A 20,402-nucleotide genomic window follows, 5' to 3' on the forward strand; every position below is an offset into this window, starting at 1 on the left:
CACACGGTAAGCACATTAAGTGAAAAGAACCCCTTCCTATTTTTGTAAAGTTCAGCAGTTTCATGAGGGGGAACACATGGGACGTGAGTACCGTCAAGTGCTCCAACACAATCCTTCATAGTTTACAAGAGTTATGTTGGTTATATTAAACAACGTAATAATTATTAGAAAACACTAATTAATGTATATTACCGAACATACATCGAACCATGGCGAGTATTTGTTTCCACTTGCAATTATGTGCGGGTCAACGGTTTGAAAATCTGGATGTAAAATGAAGTCCTGTTTCAATTTGCATACCACCACAAGAACTTTGGTGAAGTACTCAAACACCGTTGATCCAGATCGCTGCCAAGTGTCCTGCGCCTCCCTGTTAGTTTGGTTCTGACATAATATAGTTAGGAATATGAATAATTGTTCATCAACATTTAGGTGGACAGTTGGTTGCAATAAGCCCATTTCCTCAAGGATAAAACTTAGGCGCAAGAATGCATCACTACTCATACGGACTTTGTCATACATCACTGTTGGACTACGTTCCAGATAATACTGCACTCTAAGTGCGCCTCCCCAACCAGAAGTGTGCCTTCGGCGAGAAGGTTCTCTGCATACAAATCCAACACATAGCATAGTCACCGCAGCGACAACTTGCATGAAAAAATTATCATCACTGTCATAGTCTGATTCATTAGAACCCAGCGGGTTGGAATTCCCGCTTATATCCATCCCTGTCAAATTTTCAGACTAATGAAGCATAAAGTTATAAAAATGCAAATCATATGCATAAAGTTAAAAAGTACATATAAATCAACTCTTGCATAAATAATTACATAAATAAGTTCTCATTAAGTAACAAATCCTCAACCAAATGTGCCACAACCTAATAAGAATTACTCAATTAGTACTAATAATGAAAAACAATAAAGGAATTAGAACCATAAACATAACATTTTTGACAAGTCTCTATGGGCATGTTCGTAACAAGTAAAACGAATCAAATAACATCATCACAGCTGCGAAGAACTATCCCCTCCACGTGGCATTGTATAGTTGGGTCTCGAGAATGGTGGCATGAATGGTTGAAATGGGGAAGTGGACTAGCTGAATGTGTTGCCAGGTGTAGGGTTCGTTTGCATGTTCGGCTGAAAGTACGAGGCCGAAGGCGTTTGTTGTGGTGGCGGAGGAGCAACTTGTTGGGTTGTACACTGCTCCATAGTCTGCTGAATCCACACAAGCCGATGGTGTTCTGGCATATGAAGGAATGGACGCTGCCATCTAGGCTCCATAGTCATGAAGTTGAACATGAAGAGATACTATTCTTGGGAGATGTCCAACGTTGCCAATAAATCCATGCATTGATCCTGAACGTTTTCAATTTGAACCGACATGTTCGCAGATGCATTTATACCTCGAGACCGACTGCTTGTTTCTATCGAATTAACGAGGTGATCCACGGCACGCTCCATATAGCTAGGTGACGCTCTACGAGAGCTACGACTTGATCGTCTACGTACCACTCACGATGGTGAGTGTGTATGTTGTCCGCGGCTTTCTCTGTGCATGCAATTTCTCCTATCTGTAGGGGGAACATCATCATCGTCATTGAAACTGGTTGTTCCTCACTCAATGGGGCTACCAGACTTATGTTGTGGTGGAGCATCATCCTGACCATACTCAAAGGCCCCATTTGCCCGAGTATTGGTGAACGCGTAATAATATAAATCGTAATCCAACAAGGGCTTCTTTCTCGCCCTTTCAACCTCGGGATGGATCTGTAAATGGAGCAACAAATATTAATACAAAACAAAGCTTCCATTATATTCTAAAATGAAAAATGACATGAATGTCTAACAAATGGACGCCATCTTGTAAATGACATATACTATTAGAAACTTACACTGATAAATTGTTGCCAATACTCGTCAGTGCAAGTGGGTTTCTTTTGAATCGGATCCCATCCAAGTCCGGTGGCAGTACAAAGTAGAAACTCAGCATCAAACGTTTTCTTCAGTCTACTGGCTTTTTGTTTGACTTTGTCCCAAGTTAGGGGGACGATAAAATGCTCACTTAGCTCCGCCGCCCATTGTGTGTATTTGTCTCGGTGAGGGGTGGTATCGACAGAGTTCAATAAATTGAACTCACCTAGACATCTAAGCAGTTGTTCCTCAGCTTCTGGGCTCCAATTTACATCTCTATCTCTCCTTCTCGCCATCTATGTATTGACAATACCATAATGCCAGCAATACGTATGTACATAGCATACAAAATTCATTTAATGAGCTCAGATGTTGGAAGGATGCTCAGATTTGTGTAAAGGCCAATCATCGTCCTATTATGGAGCATTATCCAAGGCTAGGACAATTAGGCTACCAAGGTTTATGTTCAATTAATCCTAGTGGTAGCTTTCCCATACACTTTAAACCCGAACTAAACGAACATTATGCCATGAGTTTATGCATAAACCGGCAACCAATATGCTGCCAAAGGTTTAGATAACGCCGGCATATTGCTCAAGCAAGGCATTCAAAGTGAATGAAAGCAACCATACCAACGAAGAGTAATGGGATAAACCGGCAACCAACCATTAACCAGCCACAGAATATCACTCGACATAAGGGACTAGGCCATTAAATACAATTACATCCTCATAGCCACGGTGAATTGCAATCTAGAAACTAAAAAAACCAGAAACAGTTTCTGGTTTTTTTCCAGAAACTGTACAGCAGGGTTTACAAATGTACATATGAGAACAATATTCAAAAGTGAGGCCAAATAAAATGTAAGTATAGAACGATGCATTGTATAGAGAACATTCTTAACAGATGAACAAGGTTCGTAATATAGCTAACCTAGCAGGTATGCACATAAACTTCACAGCGTTTGATGAAGTCTAGAGGCTGAAATCACCGGAAACAGTTTCTGGTTTTTTTTTTCAGAAACTGAACAAAAAGGGGTTCCAACATACTAGTGCCCCGATGAAGTATAGAGGCTGAAAGCACCAAAAAAATCACCAGAACAGCAACTGTTTTTTTCCACAATACGAACATAGGCAAAAATGCCATATAGAAACTGTTCTCAGAATGCAATCTAGAAGAGAAAGCACTAGAAACAATTTATGGTTTTTTTTTTCCAGAAACTAACAAAAAGGGGTTCCAACATACTAGTGCCCCGATGAAGTATAGAGGCTGAAAGCACCAAAAAAATCACCAGAACAGCAAATGTTTTCTTCCACAATACGAACATAGGTAAAAATGCCATCTAGAAACTGTTCTCAGAATGCAATCTAGAAGAGAAATCACTAGAAACAGTTTATGGTTTTTTTTCCAGAAACTAACAAAAAGGGGTTCCAACATACTAGTGCTCCGATGAAGTATAGAGGCTGAAAGCGCATGAAAAAATCACCAGAAATGCCAAGGTTTTTTTCCATAATACGAACATAGGCTTTCACCGAGATGCCATCTGGAAACAGTTTCTGGTTTTTTTCCAGAAACTAACAAAAAGGGGTTCCAAAATACAAGTGATCCGATGAAGTCTAGAGGCGGAAATCACCAAAAAAATTCACTAGAAATGCCAATTTTTTTTTCCCAGAAGAAGAACATGTGAATTCACCAATACTAGTGCTTGGAATTGGATCTAGAAACCGAAATCACCATAAATATTTTCCATCAAAGGTTTTGGAAAAAACTTACCGAATTTAAGCCTATGGAGGAGGAGATTTGGTTCCCTTGGAGATTCCCTAAATGCAAGGAAGGGTTAGCAAGTCTGAGGTACCGGCGATGAGAGAGGTAGGGGGAGTAGGTTTGATGTCTCGGCTGGAGAGTTTTTCGGCGTGCACTATTGCCTCTACATCGACGTAGGAGGTTTACCCACCGAGGTCGCCGCACCGACGAAGTCCCAACAAATTTCCCCATTTTGAAAGGGTAACAAACGATGACAATGGTAGAGGAAAGGGGACACAAAACATGTGGAAGGGGGTCGATGGTGTGGGTGACGATTTTGAAATCTGGAGATTGGGGGAAAATAGCGCAATGGATTGAGGGCTTCAGAAATCGAATGAACGTTGAAGGAGTAGACCCAGCAACTATGGTCAAACGATTTCGAATCTCGCTAACAGGAGAACCACGTGATTTGCAGTGTAGAAAGAAGAGCTGAAAGCAAGCTTCAGCAAGGGTCAGGAATCTGCATTGTAGAAGTGCAAAGAAGTAACTCAAGTGGCAGGGGGAAGTTGAACTCAAAAATTGGTTGCTAACTCGAATTAATTTTTGAGTTCCAATTCGAGTTTTGCACAACCGAACGTGAACTTGGGCTTACTTTCAGCACTCGAGTGGGCTTTCTCGAGTAAGCTGAAGTAAACGAACATGCCCTAAATTTCTTGCTTGATGTGTCTGAAAGGCTTATAATATTTAAAATATAGCATGTAATAACTCATTGGAAAGTCCTAGATGTCTATTTTCATTAGGAATCGGTTTTCTACCTTTTGGAGACATGTAATACGGTTTGCACGTGTTTTCATAACATACGTCAAATCAGCCCAGATGTGAGAATAAAGAACTGAGCGAATTGAATGATTCTTTTAGATAATCTGAGTCTGATTAAGTGAAGGAATTCCCTAAACACTTAGCTTAAGGTGCTTGGCTAGATGTTAAGAATCTAGAACCTTTTGAGTACTGTATAAGAATCACGTTCGTGATAATTCTTGTTCAATAATTATATAACTTTGTATAACCCTTCTTGTTGAGAGTTTGGATATGTGTATAAAGATGATAATTCACCTCGTTAATATACGAAAAGCCGTGATCATGCAAGAAATCACGAGGAGTCGCAAAGTAATGAAATTGGTAACATTGTTCATTTTCTTGCATTTCATTGTTGTTGTTTTCGCAAGTTTAACCGCTACCCAGGTTTTGTTTTAATTCCGATGACAGAATTTCTTTAAGGGGGTGGGGTGTAACATCCGGTTAAATTAATTGAGATTAATTAATTTAATTTGATGGTTAGTGTTAATTAATCTGAGATCAGTGAAAGAATTTTAATTATAATTATCACGTAAGGACCTTTCCTTTTAAAAAGGATTGTGTTGAAATTGACACTGCTGTCCCCCGAACAGTTTTAAAGTGTCGGTAACTTATTTTTTAGAACATGAATAATGGGTCATTCCATACTCTATTCAAATTGAATTTTGAAGTCTAATTATCAAATTTGCACATAAAGTCCAAACCTATTTTCCTTTCTTTTTTTTTCCTTTTTCTTTCTTTTTCCTCCTTTTTTCTCTCCTTCTCTCTCTCTTCCACGCTCACTCTCTCTTTCCTTTCCTCTATCCACGCCGGCTAGGGGTGTAAATCGGTATCTTTCTACACGCCAGCTAAACACCCCGATGACGATTTTGGTGTCCGTTTTTTACACCTCCTAGCTCGTTGTAAAGATCTCGACGAGCTGAGCACGTTGACATGTTGCACGACCTCTAACTCCGTCGGAATCAGCCGTAATCACCGGCCAAAGTTTTGAAAACCACCAAAACTTCTCCCATCGTAACTTTGTCGTCTGACCTCCGATCGGAGTGATTCCGGTCCCTATGGACTCAGCTCGAAGAGATGAAGAAAGCTCAACCAGCGGCATCCCTCGATTCTCGCGGGAGCTACAAAATTTGGCCACCATCACCCCTCCCTGAACTATGCCTTTCTGGTCATCGTGAGCGACACCGTTGGGCTCGTTAAACTTAGAACTGGACTTTGAACAAAAACCTAACTTAATTTTGAGGTTCCACCACCATTTGCCAGAGATTGGAGCTCTCCGCCACTGCCATTTGGGTGGAGGGTGGTTCCGATGATCCAACTGTTAGATCATTATGATTTTGGTGTCTAAATGATCAGAAGATCATGGGTAATAAAAGCGATCAACCAATTTTGAGATTCCATAGTCGGAGAGACAAGAACTAAGTCACCGAAAATCTTTAAAGTTGGATGTCCCGATCTGTGTAGTTAGAGTCATAATTTTGTGAAATTGACCACACCATTGAACTCAGAAGGGTCGACTTAGGGGGGGTAGCACCTAAGTCCGCCGCAGAAATATGCTCCGGCAACCTCCGCTGCCACTGCCACTAGTGGCCAGATTCTGACGAGTCTTAGTTCTTGAGGTTCCCGATGTCCGATCAAAGATTTGAGACCATATCCTAACTCGTTTTAATGTGCTGAACACAACGGTGACCTCCGTTTGTGCGAATTCGACTCCATTAAAAAGTCTACTGGTACTGTACACGCAGATTGAGGTGAATTGAATGGATTCATTGAGGTTCAGAGTGAGCTATGGAGCTTTAAGAATAGACATTTAAACATCGTGAAGTTACCCGTAGACTAAATTGCCAAGAGGTAGGATTTCTTGTCCTTTTGTTTGATAGCCTGTTTAAAAGAGTTTTTGGCCTTACAAATGTTTTAAAGAAAGGACATATTGATAGAGTAAAGTATTTTAAACACAATAGCTTGAATTTAGCTATTGGAATCATAATTAACTATTTTAGAATTTTAATGAATATTTCTCTTAAGATAAGATATCTTGCGAATTGGTAAGCCTGCTGATGGTCTAGATAGGATATGGATATCGTATCCTTGGGGGCAGGACCCGAAATCCGGACCGGGCCACTACGGTGGTGTTAAGACTTGTGCTTGTGGTTGTGTAAGTAATTTATCATAGTATAAATTACTTGCTGATGCCTGTAATACGGAATTTAAGGTTTATACTTCCTTTCAGAAAAAAGGATGTTAGGTTCCGACTGTTGTGTTGGAACTGAATATCTTTATTTACTTACTCATTCATTTATTTACTTGTTTATAAAGTTTTCTTAAAATACATCCTACTGGGCCTTTCGCTCACTTTTCCTCTATTTTCATTGTTTTAAGCTCCCTCCAGAGTTAGCAGTTTAGATTTACAGCATGGCAAGTGGATGCCAATAGATTGAAGGCGCGAGATTCGAAGTGGTTAGTTTATTCTGAATTTACAATTTTTAAATTGTAAAGTTGTACTGTATATTTGTATATGATCTGTATTGGTCGACATTATCCTTGAGATGTGTAAAGTTTAAATTTGTGGACTGTTTTGATATTATTTGTAAAAGAAAGTCTCCGGAGTAAAATTTATTGATATTTATGTATTTATTTTTGTGATTTTTGTTAAACAATCCAGTTTAATTAAATATGTGTAAAGTTTAAATTTGTGGACTGTTTTGATATTATTTGTAAAAGAAAGTCTCCGGAACAAAATATATTGATATTTATGTAATTATTTTTGTGATTTTTGTTAAACAATCCAGTTTAATTAAATTAATTTTCTTTAATTAAACTCTAATAATCACGGTCCCATCTTTGGGGTCGTGACAATTTTACTAAAGGAGGTCAGAAAGTTATTGTTCTTTGAACATTGACTTTCCGATTTTGCCCAACTAACTTTTTTATATACAATTACTATTTTGGAAACAACTTGGTTTTTATTGTGGTCCTATTATTCTTGATTGGTGATTATAGTGTATTTTTCTATAATTCCTATCATGTATGAAATGTGTATTATAAGTTACTTTTCTCATCTCTATATATACTAGTTTTTTTTGCCCGCGCATTGCTTCGGGAAAGATTGTTATATTATAGAGAAAATCATGAGTTTTTACATTACAGTATTAATTTATATGTACATACATATACATACATATATACATATGTATTTGTTTAAAGGTCTACTAAAAAGGTCTAGTAAAAAGGTTTGTATATTACATTACATTTTTTACTTTTCTTTTTTTGATGGTTCTTTGGAGCTGTAGCTGCAAAATAAATTTTTTTGAAAATATTAGTATAATTATTAGGAAAATTAAAATAAAAAATTTAGAAATAGTGATATTACCTGATTTTTGGTCGTTCTCTAGATGGCTCTGTCATCTGTTTGTCTTCTCAATTGCTTGGATACTTTTGATGACTTTAATAACATCTGTTATTCGGTAAATAAAAAGTATTATAAATATGTTGATATATTAATAATAATTTTGATGTACTAATATGTTGGTTTATTTTAGGCAACAAAGAAATTACCAATATTTTATATCTTGCCCTGTTCTATTTATTTTAACAAATGATATTTGAATCTCGTGCCTATATCGATCCTTGTATTGCTTTATGTTGTAGATAGGAAAGATTAAAAAGTTGGTTATATTACAATGTTTAGTACTGTATCAAATAGTATGCAATTTAGTATTTATAAAAGTTGTTACTTCTTTGTCAATTAAGATGCAATCAAGATTTATTAAATGTCTTGTAGTAAGGTTGTTGTTCGTTCATAATCTGGAGATTATTACTATGATAGTGATGTACACTTTATTTAGTCTTAATGCACGAATAGGTATAGTCATTTTTCTTAATTGTCAAAAGTAATGAATAAATGTTTAGTATATGAATAAATTACTCTATTGTATCGGTATGTGAATTATAGTGAAAGAGGTGTATTAATACTGTAAAGAATTTGGTATTATACATATTTCTATGTTATGATCAATATTCTTGTGTAATGTTTTGTACAATTTCTTTGCAGACTACATTTTTAATGTGATTTGGATATTTATTAATCGAATTGTGTAATAGTATATGTAATCCTTTTGGGGTTGTTGCTCTTGATAAAGCAACGTATAGTTGGCCATGGGTAAAAATTTTGTTTTCCAAGTATAGTCCTACTTTATTTAACGATTGTCCTTGGCTTTTGTTTATTGTCATTGCATAACAAATTTTTACGGGAAATTGTCATATTTTTAATGTAAATGGCCATATAGATTCATGTATCGTTATTTCTATTCTTGAAATATAAAATTTTTCATTAATATTGTTTGAGTTTATTATTTGTCCTTCTATAATTTTATTTGTTAGTTGTGTTATAATAAGTCTTCTTCCATTACATAATCCAATGGATTGATTTAGATTTCTTAATAACATGATTGGCGTTCCAACCTTAAGATTTAATTCATGTGGTGGTATACCGTTGAAATTTAAGGTGTGTAAAAATTCTTTAGGATATAAAAGATTAAGTTCATCTATGTTTTCTGATGATGACATAATTGTATCATAACTATAGTTTTTAATTCAGTTGGTACCAAGGATAGCATATGATTATTAATATCGTCAGCTATTTTATTTTTAGGCATTACTATTGCACGTTGTTTCAAATATTCAATATCATTAAAGTAATAATTAAAGTTATCATAGATTAATGATGAAATTTTTTCAATTGGATCTGATTCATAATGTACTATATTTTTTTTGGTATTTTTCTCCAAGTAGCATCTTCATTTTCTAGGTCTTTTATTCCTTTAGCAGTGCCATTTCCTATGTCTAATATCCAATTTGAAAATTTTGTGATTTCTTTCTTTTCTGCTTCAGTAATGTTATAGCGTTTTAAGCGCATATTTTCTGTTAATATTAGTACTCTGAAATATGGCCATAGATAAGAATTATTTATTGTTGCATCAATTATGGTTTCTTTTGTTCCGGTAGGAATTACTGGCAAAATTTGTCTGAAATCGCTGCCTAGTACAATAGTCATGCCACCGAATGGTTGTTCAAAATTATTCTTCAAATCTTGAAGTGTTTTGTCTACTGCCTCAAAGCAATATTTGTTAGTCATTGGTGCTTCGTCCCATAGTATAAGTGGTGTTTTTTCAATTAATTTTGCTAATTGAGTTTCTTTTTTATGTGACAGGTGGAAAATTTATCTATTGATAATGGTATTCGGAAGCAGGAATGAGCAGTTCTTCCCTTAGGTAATAATAGTGATGCTATTCCAGAAGATGCAACAGCGAGAATTATTTTATTATTTGATCTAATCTTTGTGATGATTGCATTTCATAGATATGTGTTTCCAGTTCCACCATGACCATAGATGAAAAAGATATTGTCTTTTTTATTATTGAGTGATTTTAAAATTTCTTCGTAAATAAATCTTTGTTCATTATACAAGTTTTGTACTAATACAGTATTTTGATGTTTTAATTCATTTGTGTCATAATTTAGTTCTTCTCGTAGTAGTTTATTATTTAAATCTTCTATTAATGATCTAGTCAGAAGTGGTAAATTGAAATGTGTTAAAGTTGATGAATTTATATTTAATGATTTTTCTAATTCATATAGTACAAAATTGTATAATTCAATTTCGAGTATTTGAAAATTTGGATTATTAAATAATGTTTTAATTTTATGCATGATATCATCTGTCATAAGTTTCCAATGTTTTTCAAATAATTTGATCGGATTATTTACATTACAAAATAGTAAAATTGTGACAAATAGTAGTCGTAATTGGATTGATGTTGACGAAAATGCAGCTTCTGATATTGATTCATCCCATTCTCTATCATTTCCTAATAAGCCTAGTGCATAGCAGGCGGCTTGGTTTGTTGGATATATAATATTATCAACTGTTCGAAGTTCTTCATAATTAGTTATTGCTTTTCGATGATTTAGTAATAGTTTTAAATAGTATAATTCTCCAATATTTGGATGTATATAAAAGGTTCATCCAATTGTATGTCCTGCTTGTCTTGGGGACCAATATTTGTATTTATTATTCCAAACATATTTACTTTGAAATTCAATATAAGTTAATTCTCTAGCATTGATATCATGTTTATTAGTTTCCATCCATTCAGTAAGAGTTGTTTTATGAATGCCAGGTTGTCTTATTACGTTATTGAGGTGTTGATTTGAATGAAATGTTACATTTTGCGATTTTGGTAAATGTATTGATAATCGTTGAACAACAGGATTTCTATGATGTATAGGATATTCATATAAACGCCACATTGTTTCATATGGCGTTATATATCTACAATTAATATAATTTTTTATTTCATCGACTTCTTGATAAATAATTTGTCCAGATTTTTCTGTACATATGTTGTCTTCTATAACAGCTCTTATTCTATCAGGTCCTTTTGTTAAATATTTAAATAAATATTTTATAAGCATAGATTGTGCACAAATTTCTACATTGATGTGAGCATGAAATTTCATGCATAGGTCTTTATTGTAGGGAACTACGTATCCATTATCTAATTTTATGCCTTCTTTTTGTACATAAAAAACTATATTTCTTCGTTTATAATCTACAATTCCATTCTCTTGGATAATTGTTTCATTTCTTAATTGTCTTGGGAACTTTTTTGAGCATTGTGAATTTTTCATGCATGGAGCATTTGTTTTAGCCATACCACATGGTCCATGAATCATAAATTCAGCAACAACATTATGCTCTAATAAATTCTTTTCTGGATCTAGTATTTCTGCAGAGATATATTTATCTATTTGTGATGGCTCACGCAATTTTTGATCAGGCTGTAGCCAAAACAAGAAGTGAGAATGTGGCAACCCCCGTTTTTGAAATTCAACAACATATAGATCTACAAAATGAATAGGGAAAAATAAGAGAAAATTGGTTAAATTTTGATTAAATGGGAAAAAAGAAAATGATCAATAACTTCTATTTGTATTCATAAAATTCAGAAAATTTTGAAAATGTTTACTAACCTGCTATGATTGTGCCAAAGATTTTCTCATTTTTAATAACTGATAAAAAGTGGTCCAATTTCATTTTAAAAATTCTTGTAATGATATATGGCCTGTCTTTAGGTTTTTGTCCAGGTATTTTTGCTAAAGCTTTAGTAATTTCAGGCCATTTTAGATTACATGTAAATGTTATGAATAAATCAGGATTTCCATAGAATCTACAAATTGCCATTGCATCTTGATAGTTTTGAATCATATATCTTGGACTTCCAGTGTGACTGGAAGGAAGAATAATTTTTTTTCCTATTGCTTGTGCATTTGTATCTCCTCTCGTTATAGCATCCTGAATTCCTTGATAAATTTTAGATCTCAAATTTTTTGATTTTTTCTAATATAGTCTAGACGATCTTCTTCTATAGAGGCATATGCATCAACTATATATTGTTGGAATAGTCTCCCTCCTCTAAAAAGAGTATTACCCTGAAATTTGCATTCTTGCAGTTGATAGCAATAAAATTCTCGCATAGAAATTCTTTCTTGTAGATTTATTATTTGTGTTATGTGTAATTATTTTCAGATCTGTTCTAAAACCGTCTTCGCCATAGGGAAATAATAGAGGGTATTGTAAGGCCATATAAGATGGATGTAATTTAGTAATTCTTTGTAAAGTATCCGTTTTGTCTTGAATTATTATATCTCTTCCTTGTTCATATTCACCGATATCGCCGACTATTTGGCCACCTATATCATTCGAGGTTGGCAATTCATATTGGCTACTATCGGTGTTTCTTCGGCTTATAAGTCTCAATTTCATGTATGGTATATCATATTCTTTATATCTATCTCTTATCATTCGAAACATTTTGACTAATACATTTGTATTATCTAGCATTTTAATAAGACTTTCAATTATTAATCTGCTGAAATTATGTGATTGATCATCAAATGAGAATGATGATAATCAATTTTTAATTTCATTTTCTATATCATATATATAAAGTTGTGCAAATCTTAGACGATTATTATTAACTGATAATAGAGATCCAATAAGATGATGCACTTGTCCACTTATTTTGAAAATATATGGACCATCAGAATTTATTGTATTTGTTTCTATGTTTGTTCCGATGGATGTAAATGCAAACATAGAATTATATGTTCGTATATTTCTTCAGAAATGTCTACTCATTAGACCTCCATGATAATTAAGTAATTCATTTAATACAACAGGTGTTTGTCTAAGTAAAGGCAATTTTATTGTGTCATTTCTACAACAAAGATTAAATGTAGGAGGATTACTATTTTTTATTCGTTCATTAAACCAGAATAGAGCACCACAATATTAACAGGTGCAAGAACAATCTCCAAAATCAATATAAATATTGATAGTACCTATAAAAGAAAATCAATAGTGATTATGGAAGCAACATATAAGGAGTTAATTTTATTATTATAAAGAGGAGTTTTAATTGCTAAAATATAATAATTACTATAGATAAGGAAATTAGGAAATTTACGTTATTCATTACTATTGTCATATGTTAACGGGAGTGACATGATATTATTTAGAGACTGCGAAGAAATCAACATTGCATCAAGAAGTCATTGATACGATCCGCTATTTTGATTGATTTGGTTTCAGTATTTTTTAATCACGTTCTTGGAACCTCAATCCACCTCTGAAATAATACGATGCATATGCTGATTTGATCATGATCATTTTTTTCCAATCTTTGTTTTATCCATTTGTTCAATACAATATGATATTATTTTGGCTGTTAATAAAGGCAGGAAAATATTAGTTTGCAGTAAGTAATATAAGTTTATAATTTAAATTTCTATCTTAAGCTAAAAACTATCAAAATTTTATTTGTTTATAAAGAGTTAATTTAATATCTGAAATTTTTATATAAATTCAACTTAACGTTTTTTATTATATTATTAAACGCAAAATTGCTTCAGCAATTATAAAGAAAATATAAAATTATTTGCCTAAGTAATGTAACTGTAACTGATTTTATAATCTATTTAAAGAAACAATTAACTATTATATTAAAGTTAGTACTAAATAATCCAGCAACTAATTTTCTAATATTATTCAATCGGATTTTTTTCATACATATCAAAAAAATTGAGTCATAGTGATTGATTAGTAATTAATTGAAGCAATAAATTTATTACATTACATATTTCTTACTGTGATGTAATCTAAATAAAATAATAAAAAAATATATAATAATCACATGTATTTACGATGACAAAAAACTGAAATTAATAATACTCAATACAATTATATAAAAGATAGATTAATAAAATGAAAAATATACGTAAATCAAGTTATATACAAACAAAGAAACAAACATAAAACTTTGTCTAATCAAAGAAACGATTTTGTTCTATCTAATCAGATCCTATTACAAAAATAGACTTCGGCTTAAATAGTTAAAACAAAAATAGTAAAAGCCCAAGAATAAAGAGTTGTATATTGGACGAAATAATGAACACCAAAATAGGGGAGGTGATACTGTTGCTGTATTGGAAATCAAATTTGTAAAATGATAAGAGAAATAATATGGTCCACTCTTTCGTTCCTTCATATACCTCCCCACCAATAGATAAAGACAAATAGGAATAACCAAATCACATCTACAAAATGCCAGTACCATGCAGTTGCTTCAAGCCAATGTGATGCTCCTTGGTAAGATCAAATTATATACAAACAAAGAAACAAACATAAAGCTTTGTCTAATTGTGGCTCAGATATTGAGAGGAAAAACAATTTTTTATATATAAAACTAATCAAAGAAACGATTAGAAAAAATATATTTAAGTTCAAAACGTTTTTTGTATACAAACAAAAAAATGAACACCAAAACAGGGGAGGTGTTACTGTTGCTGTATTGGAGAAAAATAGGAATAACCAAATCACATCTACAAAATGCCAGTACCATGCAGCTGCTTCAAAGCCAACGTGATGCTCCTTGGTCAGATCAAATTATATACAAACAAAGAAACAAACACAAAGCTTTGTCTAATTGTGGCTCAGATATTGAGAAGAAAAATGATTTTTTATATATAAAGCTAATCAAAGAAACGATTAGGAAAAATATATTTAAGTTCAAAACATTTTTTGTATACAAACAAAAAAATGAACACCAAAACAGGGGAGGTGATACTGTTGCTGTATTGGAAATCAAATTTGTAAAATGATAAGAGAAATAATATGGAAGAATTTAGTAAATAGAAATAGATAAAACTTAAATCAAGTGAAAATGCTCTTAAATTTTCCGGAGGAGAAAAAAAGGAGAACAAAAGAAAAAGAAAAAGAGAAAGATTTAAACTATTTTAGTCAAAAGAAAAGAAAAAATTGAAATTCAAATAAGATAGATTTGTTCACAGCAATTTTTGAACACATTAGACGAAATTGAATAGGCCAAAACTGATCATCATCATTGCCACATACTATAGAAGAGGAAGAAGAAGAAAAAGAAAAAAAAGGAAAAACATTTAAATCATTTTGCTCAATATGAGTAAGGGGCATTTCTTGTCAACAAATTTTGGACCGACTACAAAGCGGTCAAGAGATCAAATTTAATTGTAAGTATCATTGTCATATACAAAACCAAGTAAGGGTTAAATATATTAAGCAAAAATGTGTACAGATATATGCGTATGTGATAATGAAGAGAATATGGGCAAGAGTTAGTGAAAGTACCTGTAACGAATATTGCCAGAAATAGTGAATATGAGCCAATGAAATAGAAATCAGGCAGAGCCAGCTCAAAAGAATGAGTAGTAAATATGCCAAGATGAAACGAAAAGGCCAAAAATGTTAGAGCAAGTAAAAAGGGAGAAGAAAGATGATATGAAGACAGTTTCCTAACTCAAATAATAAGAATAGAACAATAAAGCCAAAAAGTAAAAAATGTTAGAGCAAGTAAAAAAAGGAGGAGAAAGATGATATAAAGACAGTTTCCTATCTAAAATAATAAGAATAGAACAATAAAGAATCAAAACTAAGATAAAATCCTGACACCAACAGGAAAAAAGGACCAATACACCAAACTAAGTTAAAGTCATCAAAAAATTAGGATGAAATAAGTGGTACTGAAATCAACCTGGAAGCTAAATTCAGTTGGTGGATTTACCTGTAGATGGAGCAACATTCACTTACACAAACAACCAAGAATGCCTTTCTCTTTCTAAATTGGACAGGTTCCAATTCTTGGCTTTACAAGGAATAGGAAGAGGAAGTGAGATAAACCCAATCACAGTTGTTTTGGGATTGTTTATATAAAGTTCAAGATGTCAAAATCCATCCCAATCATAATTACGATATAAAGAAAAGAGAATAGAAGAAAAAAGTAGACATAGATTAGCAAATAGTGAATGGCTATAGGCAAAGGTTATAAGTAATACCTGGAGCACTATAAACGCTGCCTTAAATATGAAATAGCTACCAGTCAAAAATCAGCAAAGAAAGTGAGCAAATACAAAGGCAGGAAGTTGGAGTAGTAAATGAGTAGGATTAAAGCAGAGTAATAAATGATCGAAGATGAAATGCAAAGGATTAAAAGTTAAGCGCAAGGGAGAAGAACATGAATAGAAAGAGCAATCAATGATTGAAAATGTAGCAGAGTAGTAAATAACGTGAGATGAAATATGAAGGAGACAAAGCAAAGTTACCGGGAGAGCAAGGGACAGATAGATAACAAAATGCTAATATAGCAGTAGCATTTATAAACAGTAAATGAGGGAAAAAATTTCAACAGTACATGATTTATAAGAGGACACGTAGCACAACAAAGTCGGTTTGTAAGAATTAAGGAAGTAAGATTGCTTAATCAGGTGGCAGAAGCAACGTACATGTATACTAAGCAAAAACCAAATAATAGATAAATAATAATGAGTTTAGGAAATAGAAAAAAAAGGGAAAAAAAAGGAAAAAAAACAAAAAGGAAAAGCTTTCAATTTTTTTTTTTCAGATTTTTCACAAATTTCAGGAATTAACTAACGATAAAGAAAAAAAAAGAAATAGTTCATTTAATGTCTCTGCAATAATATGGGTACAGATCATCAACCTAAGCAGTTAATGTGTCTGCAACAATATGGGTACAGATCATCAATTTAGGCAGCCAAATCAGCAGTCTAAATATCACAGATCAACAAATTAATCAATCCAAAACAAAAGAATCTATGTTTAAGGTACAGATCATCAACCTAAGTAAATGCGTCTGCAACAATTTGGGTACAAATCATCAACCTAGGTAGCCAAATCAGAAGTCTAAATATCACAGATCAACAAATTAATCAATCCAAAGCAAAAAAATCGATATTTACCTGTATATCAGGTGAAGTCAGCAACAAAGAATATCAAAAGACGCTCATAGAACCTTCTTTCTGCACAAATTTATCTCCTGAAATAGATCAATGACAAAAGTGAATAGCAAACAAAAAGAAAGGAAAAACCACCAAAATAAAAGCAAAATATATATATATATATATATATCTCTTGAAGCATGCCAATGACAAAAGAAACCAGCCACTGAAACAAAAATCAAAAAAAGAAAAAAAATGAAAAGAAAAAAACATAACATTGAGTCGACCAAGAATAGAGGGAAAAGTAAATTAAATGAGCAAATCAAACCAACAAAGACAAAACCCAACCAAAAAAAGGAAAAAAAAAGAGAAAAACGCAGAAATGAGCAGAACATGGACTCGACAAAAAAATAAAGGGGAAAATCGACAAAAACATAAAGGGGAAACCAAACTAAATGAGCAAATCAGACCAAGAAAGAAACATGCAAGAAAAATTTTCAATAAACCTGCAGCAAAACGAAGCAAAAAAAGCATCCAAAAATTAGGCGAAAACAGCAAAACAAAGCAAAAAAGCATCCAAAAATCAAGCCAAAATCCTGCAAGAAAAAAATCAAAGAACCCACAACAAATATCCCATAAACCATGGACGTTCACTTGTGGCCCAATGGAATCAAAGAACCAGCCACAATCACCAAATCAAGAGAGAAGCAATTGGGGCGGAAAAAAAATGAAGAAGACACAAAGATGAGGAAACGTTAGAAGGCTCCAGAAGACACAAAGACCAAGGGAGAGAGAAGGCAGGAAAAATCAACATTAAAAAGTCAATGACAAAAATGCCCCTAGAACTAAGCCAGACAATGAGGAAAAATCAAGGGCAAAAACGTAAAATAACATAACAGGACACAATGGGTATTAAAAAAATTAAGCATCAGAAAGTAAGGACAAAGCTGGTAATTCACTGTTCATTTACTTTAAGCATCAAAACCGTTGCTGCGGATTTTCATGTTGTATCATATAAAAGAGTTTATATTATTCTAAACATAGTTACAAAGATATGTATATATGTAAAACGTCTATTAATATTACAAACATAGTTCTAAATATATATAGATATACTATAGTAGTTGGAAATATATTTATATGCACATATAGACATATATATACTGCAATAGAGTAATGCCTATGAAATCCAATGCCCTGTATTTTTTAACTGCAAGATAAAAACGTTAAGAAATCATAAAAAGTCAATACAATATATAAGGAGATTGACAAAGTATTTATATAGATAATGCATGATAGAAGATGTAAAAAAATTTTTATTACCTTTTCTTTTGGCGTTTTGTAGAATGTTCTTTTAATTTTGATCAGCTGAAATTAGAAATAATTATTTAGATGTAGATTTAGAAATGTTTAGAATAATTTTTATAGTAAATATGTTTTACCTTTCGCCTGCTCTTTTGGGAATTGGAGTTTGTGGATTGATTGTCATTGTAAGTGATGGACTTGTTTGTTCATGACTGAAATGAAGACAAAAAAATTATTTTACAGATTTATTTATGATTATTAAAAATTGTATTTATATATTAAATATATATTGATAAGTTTGACTTACCTTTTTGTATCAGGAATTGATGTTGTTGGCATACTTTTTGGTGGTAAAGGAGATTGACTATCTTCAAATATTTTGGATGCAACAACTGATATTTGGTAGCCCCTTTGTTGAAAGTAGATTTGGAAGATTTTTGTCTGTCCACGGAGCAAATCGATGACTGGTGGAATTACATATGGATCAGTATATCCTTCGTCAATGGTTAGTGTAGAACATGGCCTTTTAATCAGTGCTTGTGCTGCTATGCCAAATATAGTAATATTCATATCTCCACTATTATCTTCAATTTCGATATTTAATTTGTACCTATAATATATATATATATATATATTCAAAGTTAATAAATGTGATAAATAATTTATTGTAATTGATGAGAATAAATATAAATATAAAATGTTTTATAAATATGGTGATTTACCATGGAGATGGCATTGTCTTGATATGACCATGACTATCGCACCACCAACCAATTCTTGATTGCTTTAATTGTTGGTAGCAGGTGGAGCAAGAGTTGTAACACCAGCCTTGATTTGTTGAGATTCCTGTTATTGTAGCTCGTACTGTGAATCGTGTGGACTGTATATGTAAGAGAATATTAATTAGTTGAAATTTTAAAATAAAAGAAAAACAAAAGAGGATAATATTTAATAATACTAACCAGATTGATTTCAGGATCTAATGTTTGTAATTCAGTTATGGTTTTCCTGTTTTTCATTCTTTGTTCTTCAATGGATTGGATTGGTATTTTTGGTGCTAGTAGGAATTCTATTTCTTGGCTCTGCTGAGAGAATCTGCGTGTATGTAATAAATTGATGATATAAAAAATAATAAAATATTTAAGCTTGTACTGTAAATAATATATATAGAGATATATTCTATAGTAAAAATTTTATCTTGTTTTCAATGTAGCAGTTTCAGGAGTATCTAGATTGATGTAAAAAATTGTTGCAGAAGTGCTAGAAACATATGGATTGCCTAAGATATAAACATCAATATTATTAATATAATGATATATATTTTATATTAATATGTTTAATAATAATAATAAAGTGATGTGAAACATACCCAGATATTGTTTGACCAACATTGCGGCGAAAACTGCTACAAGGGGAGCTTGAAGTGATTTGATAATATTTTCTTCAAATTGGTCTGCTTTATGTCCCCATAAGGTAACCTGAAGCTGTTCATTTCTGTTGGAAAAGTAAAAAAAAAATGTTCCAACATTTAGAAATAGATATTTAAAATGATGATGATACATTTTCTTTTAATTTTTTTAGGGATTTTTTTTTTATTGAAAGTAAAATAAAATGTGTGGAAAATTTATGTACCTTATATTTTGTATCATAATAGTTCGTCATGTTGTTGGTCTGCTGTTGATATCTATATGTTCCAGTGCTTGGATACTTGTTATAACTCCAATAACATCTAATATAAAAGGAAAAAAATAGATTTAAAAATAAAATGTGGTATTGTATTTAAAGTAATATTGTATATTACCTGTTAAAAGTTCAGTAGTATGAACTCTTTGTTGTAGCTGATCAAAATCAGTGAAGTAAAATTTATGGAATGGAATTGGTGATGCTTCGTCTACAATAGGAACAAAAGATGTTGCACGTGCAAATTGAATCATTGCATTGTGTGGAACAACTTTATATGTTGGTTTATTTGCAGCAACATAAAAGTTGTTAATGATGTATATGTTGCCTTGCAGGATTTTTTGAGATATGATGTCGGAATCACGTGATCTAATTGATCATTGTATTGCTTCATGCTGTAAAAAAATAAATATATTGTTATTCAAATACAATAAATATGTATTTAAGATAATTGTAATAAAAAATTTATAGAAATTATTACCTCTTCATCAACCAAAATACAATCAAGGCTTACAGGCGTCCTGTAATGAAATCATTGTTTGTCCACATGCGACATATTCTTACTTTGATTGT

General features: G+C 32.4%; 1 protein-coding gene and 1 long non-coding RNA gene across 2 annotated transcripts; both read right to left on the reverse strand.

Annotated features, from left to right (window-relative positions):
* Positions 1 to 1,619: 1,619 nt before the first annotated feature.
* Positions 1,620 to 2,212, reverse strand: LOC112093976. The gene is made up of 2 exons (XM_024173689.1): positions 1,898 to 2,212; positions 1,620 to 1,772 (listed from the first exon to the last, which is right to left on the reverse strand). The coding sequence occupies exons 1-2, from the start codon at positions 2,210 to 2,212 to the stop codon at positions 1,620 to 1,622; spliced, it is 468 nt and encodes a 155-aa protein (XP_024029457.1).
* Positions 2,213 to 14,056: 11,844 nt separating this feature from the next.
* On the reverse strand, positions 14,057 to 15,415 carry LOC112093977. The gene is made up of 2 exons (XR_002903296.1): positions 15,241 to 15,415; positions 14,057 to 14,219 (listed from the first exon to the last, which is right to left on the reverse strand). It is a non-coding gene; the product is annotated as an uncharacterized LOC112093977 (long non-coding RNA).
* Positions 15,416 to 20,402: the final 4,987 nt, after the last annotated feature.

This window comes from Morus notabilis, unplaced genomic scaffold (genome assembly GCF_000414095.1).
Source record: "Morus notabilis unplaced genomic scaffold, ASM41409v2 Scaffold895, whole genome shotgun sequence".
Taxonomy (NCBI): Eukaryota; Viridiplantae; Streptophyta; class Magnoliopsida; order Rosales; family Moraceae; genus Morus; species Morus notabilis.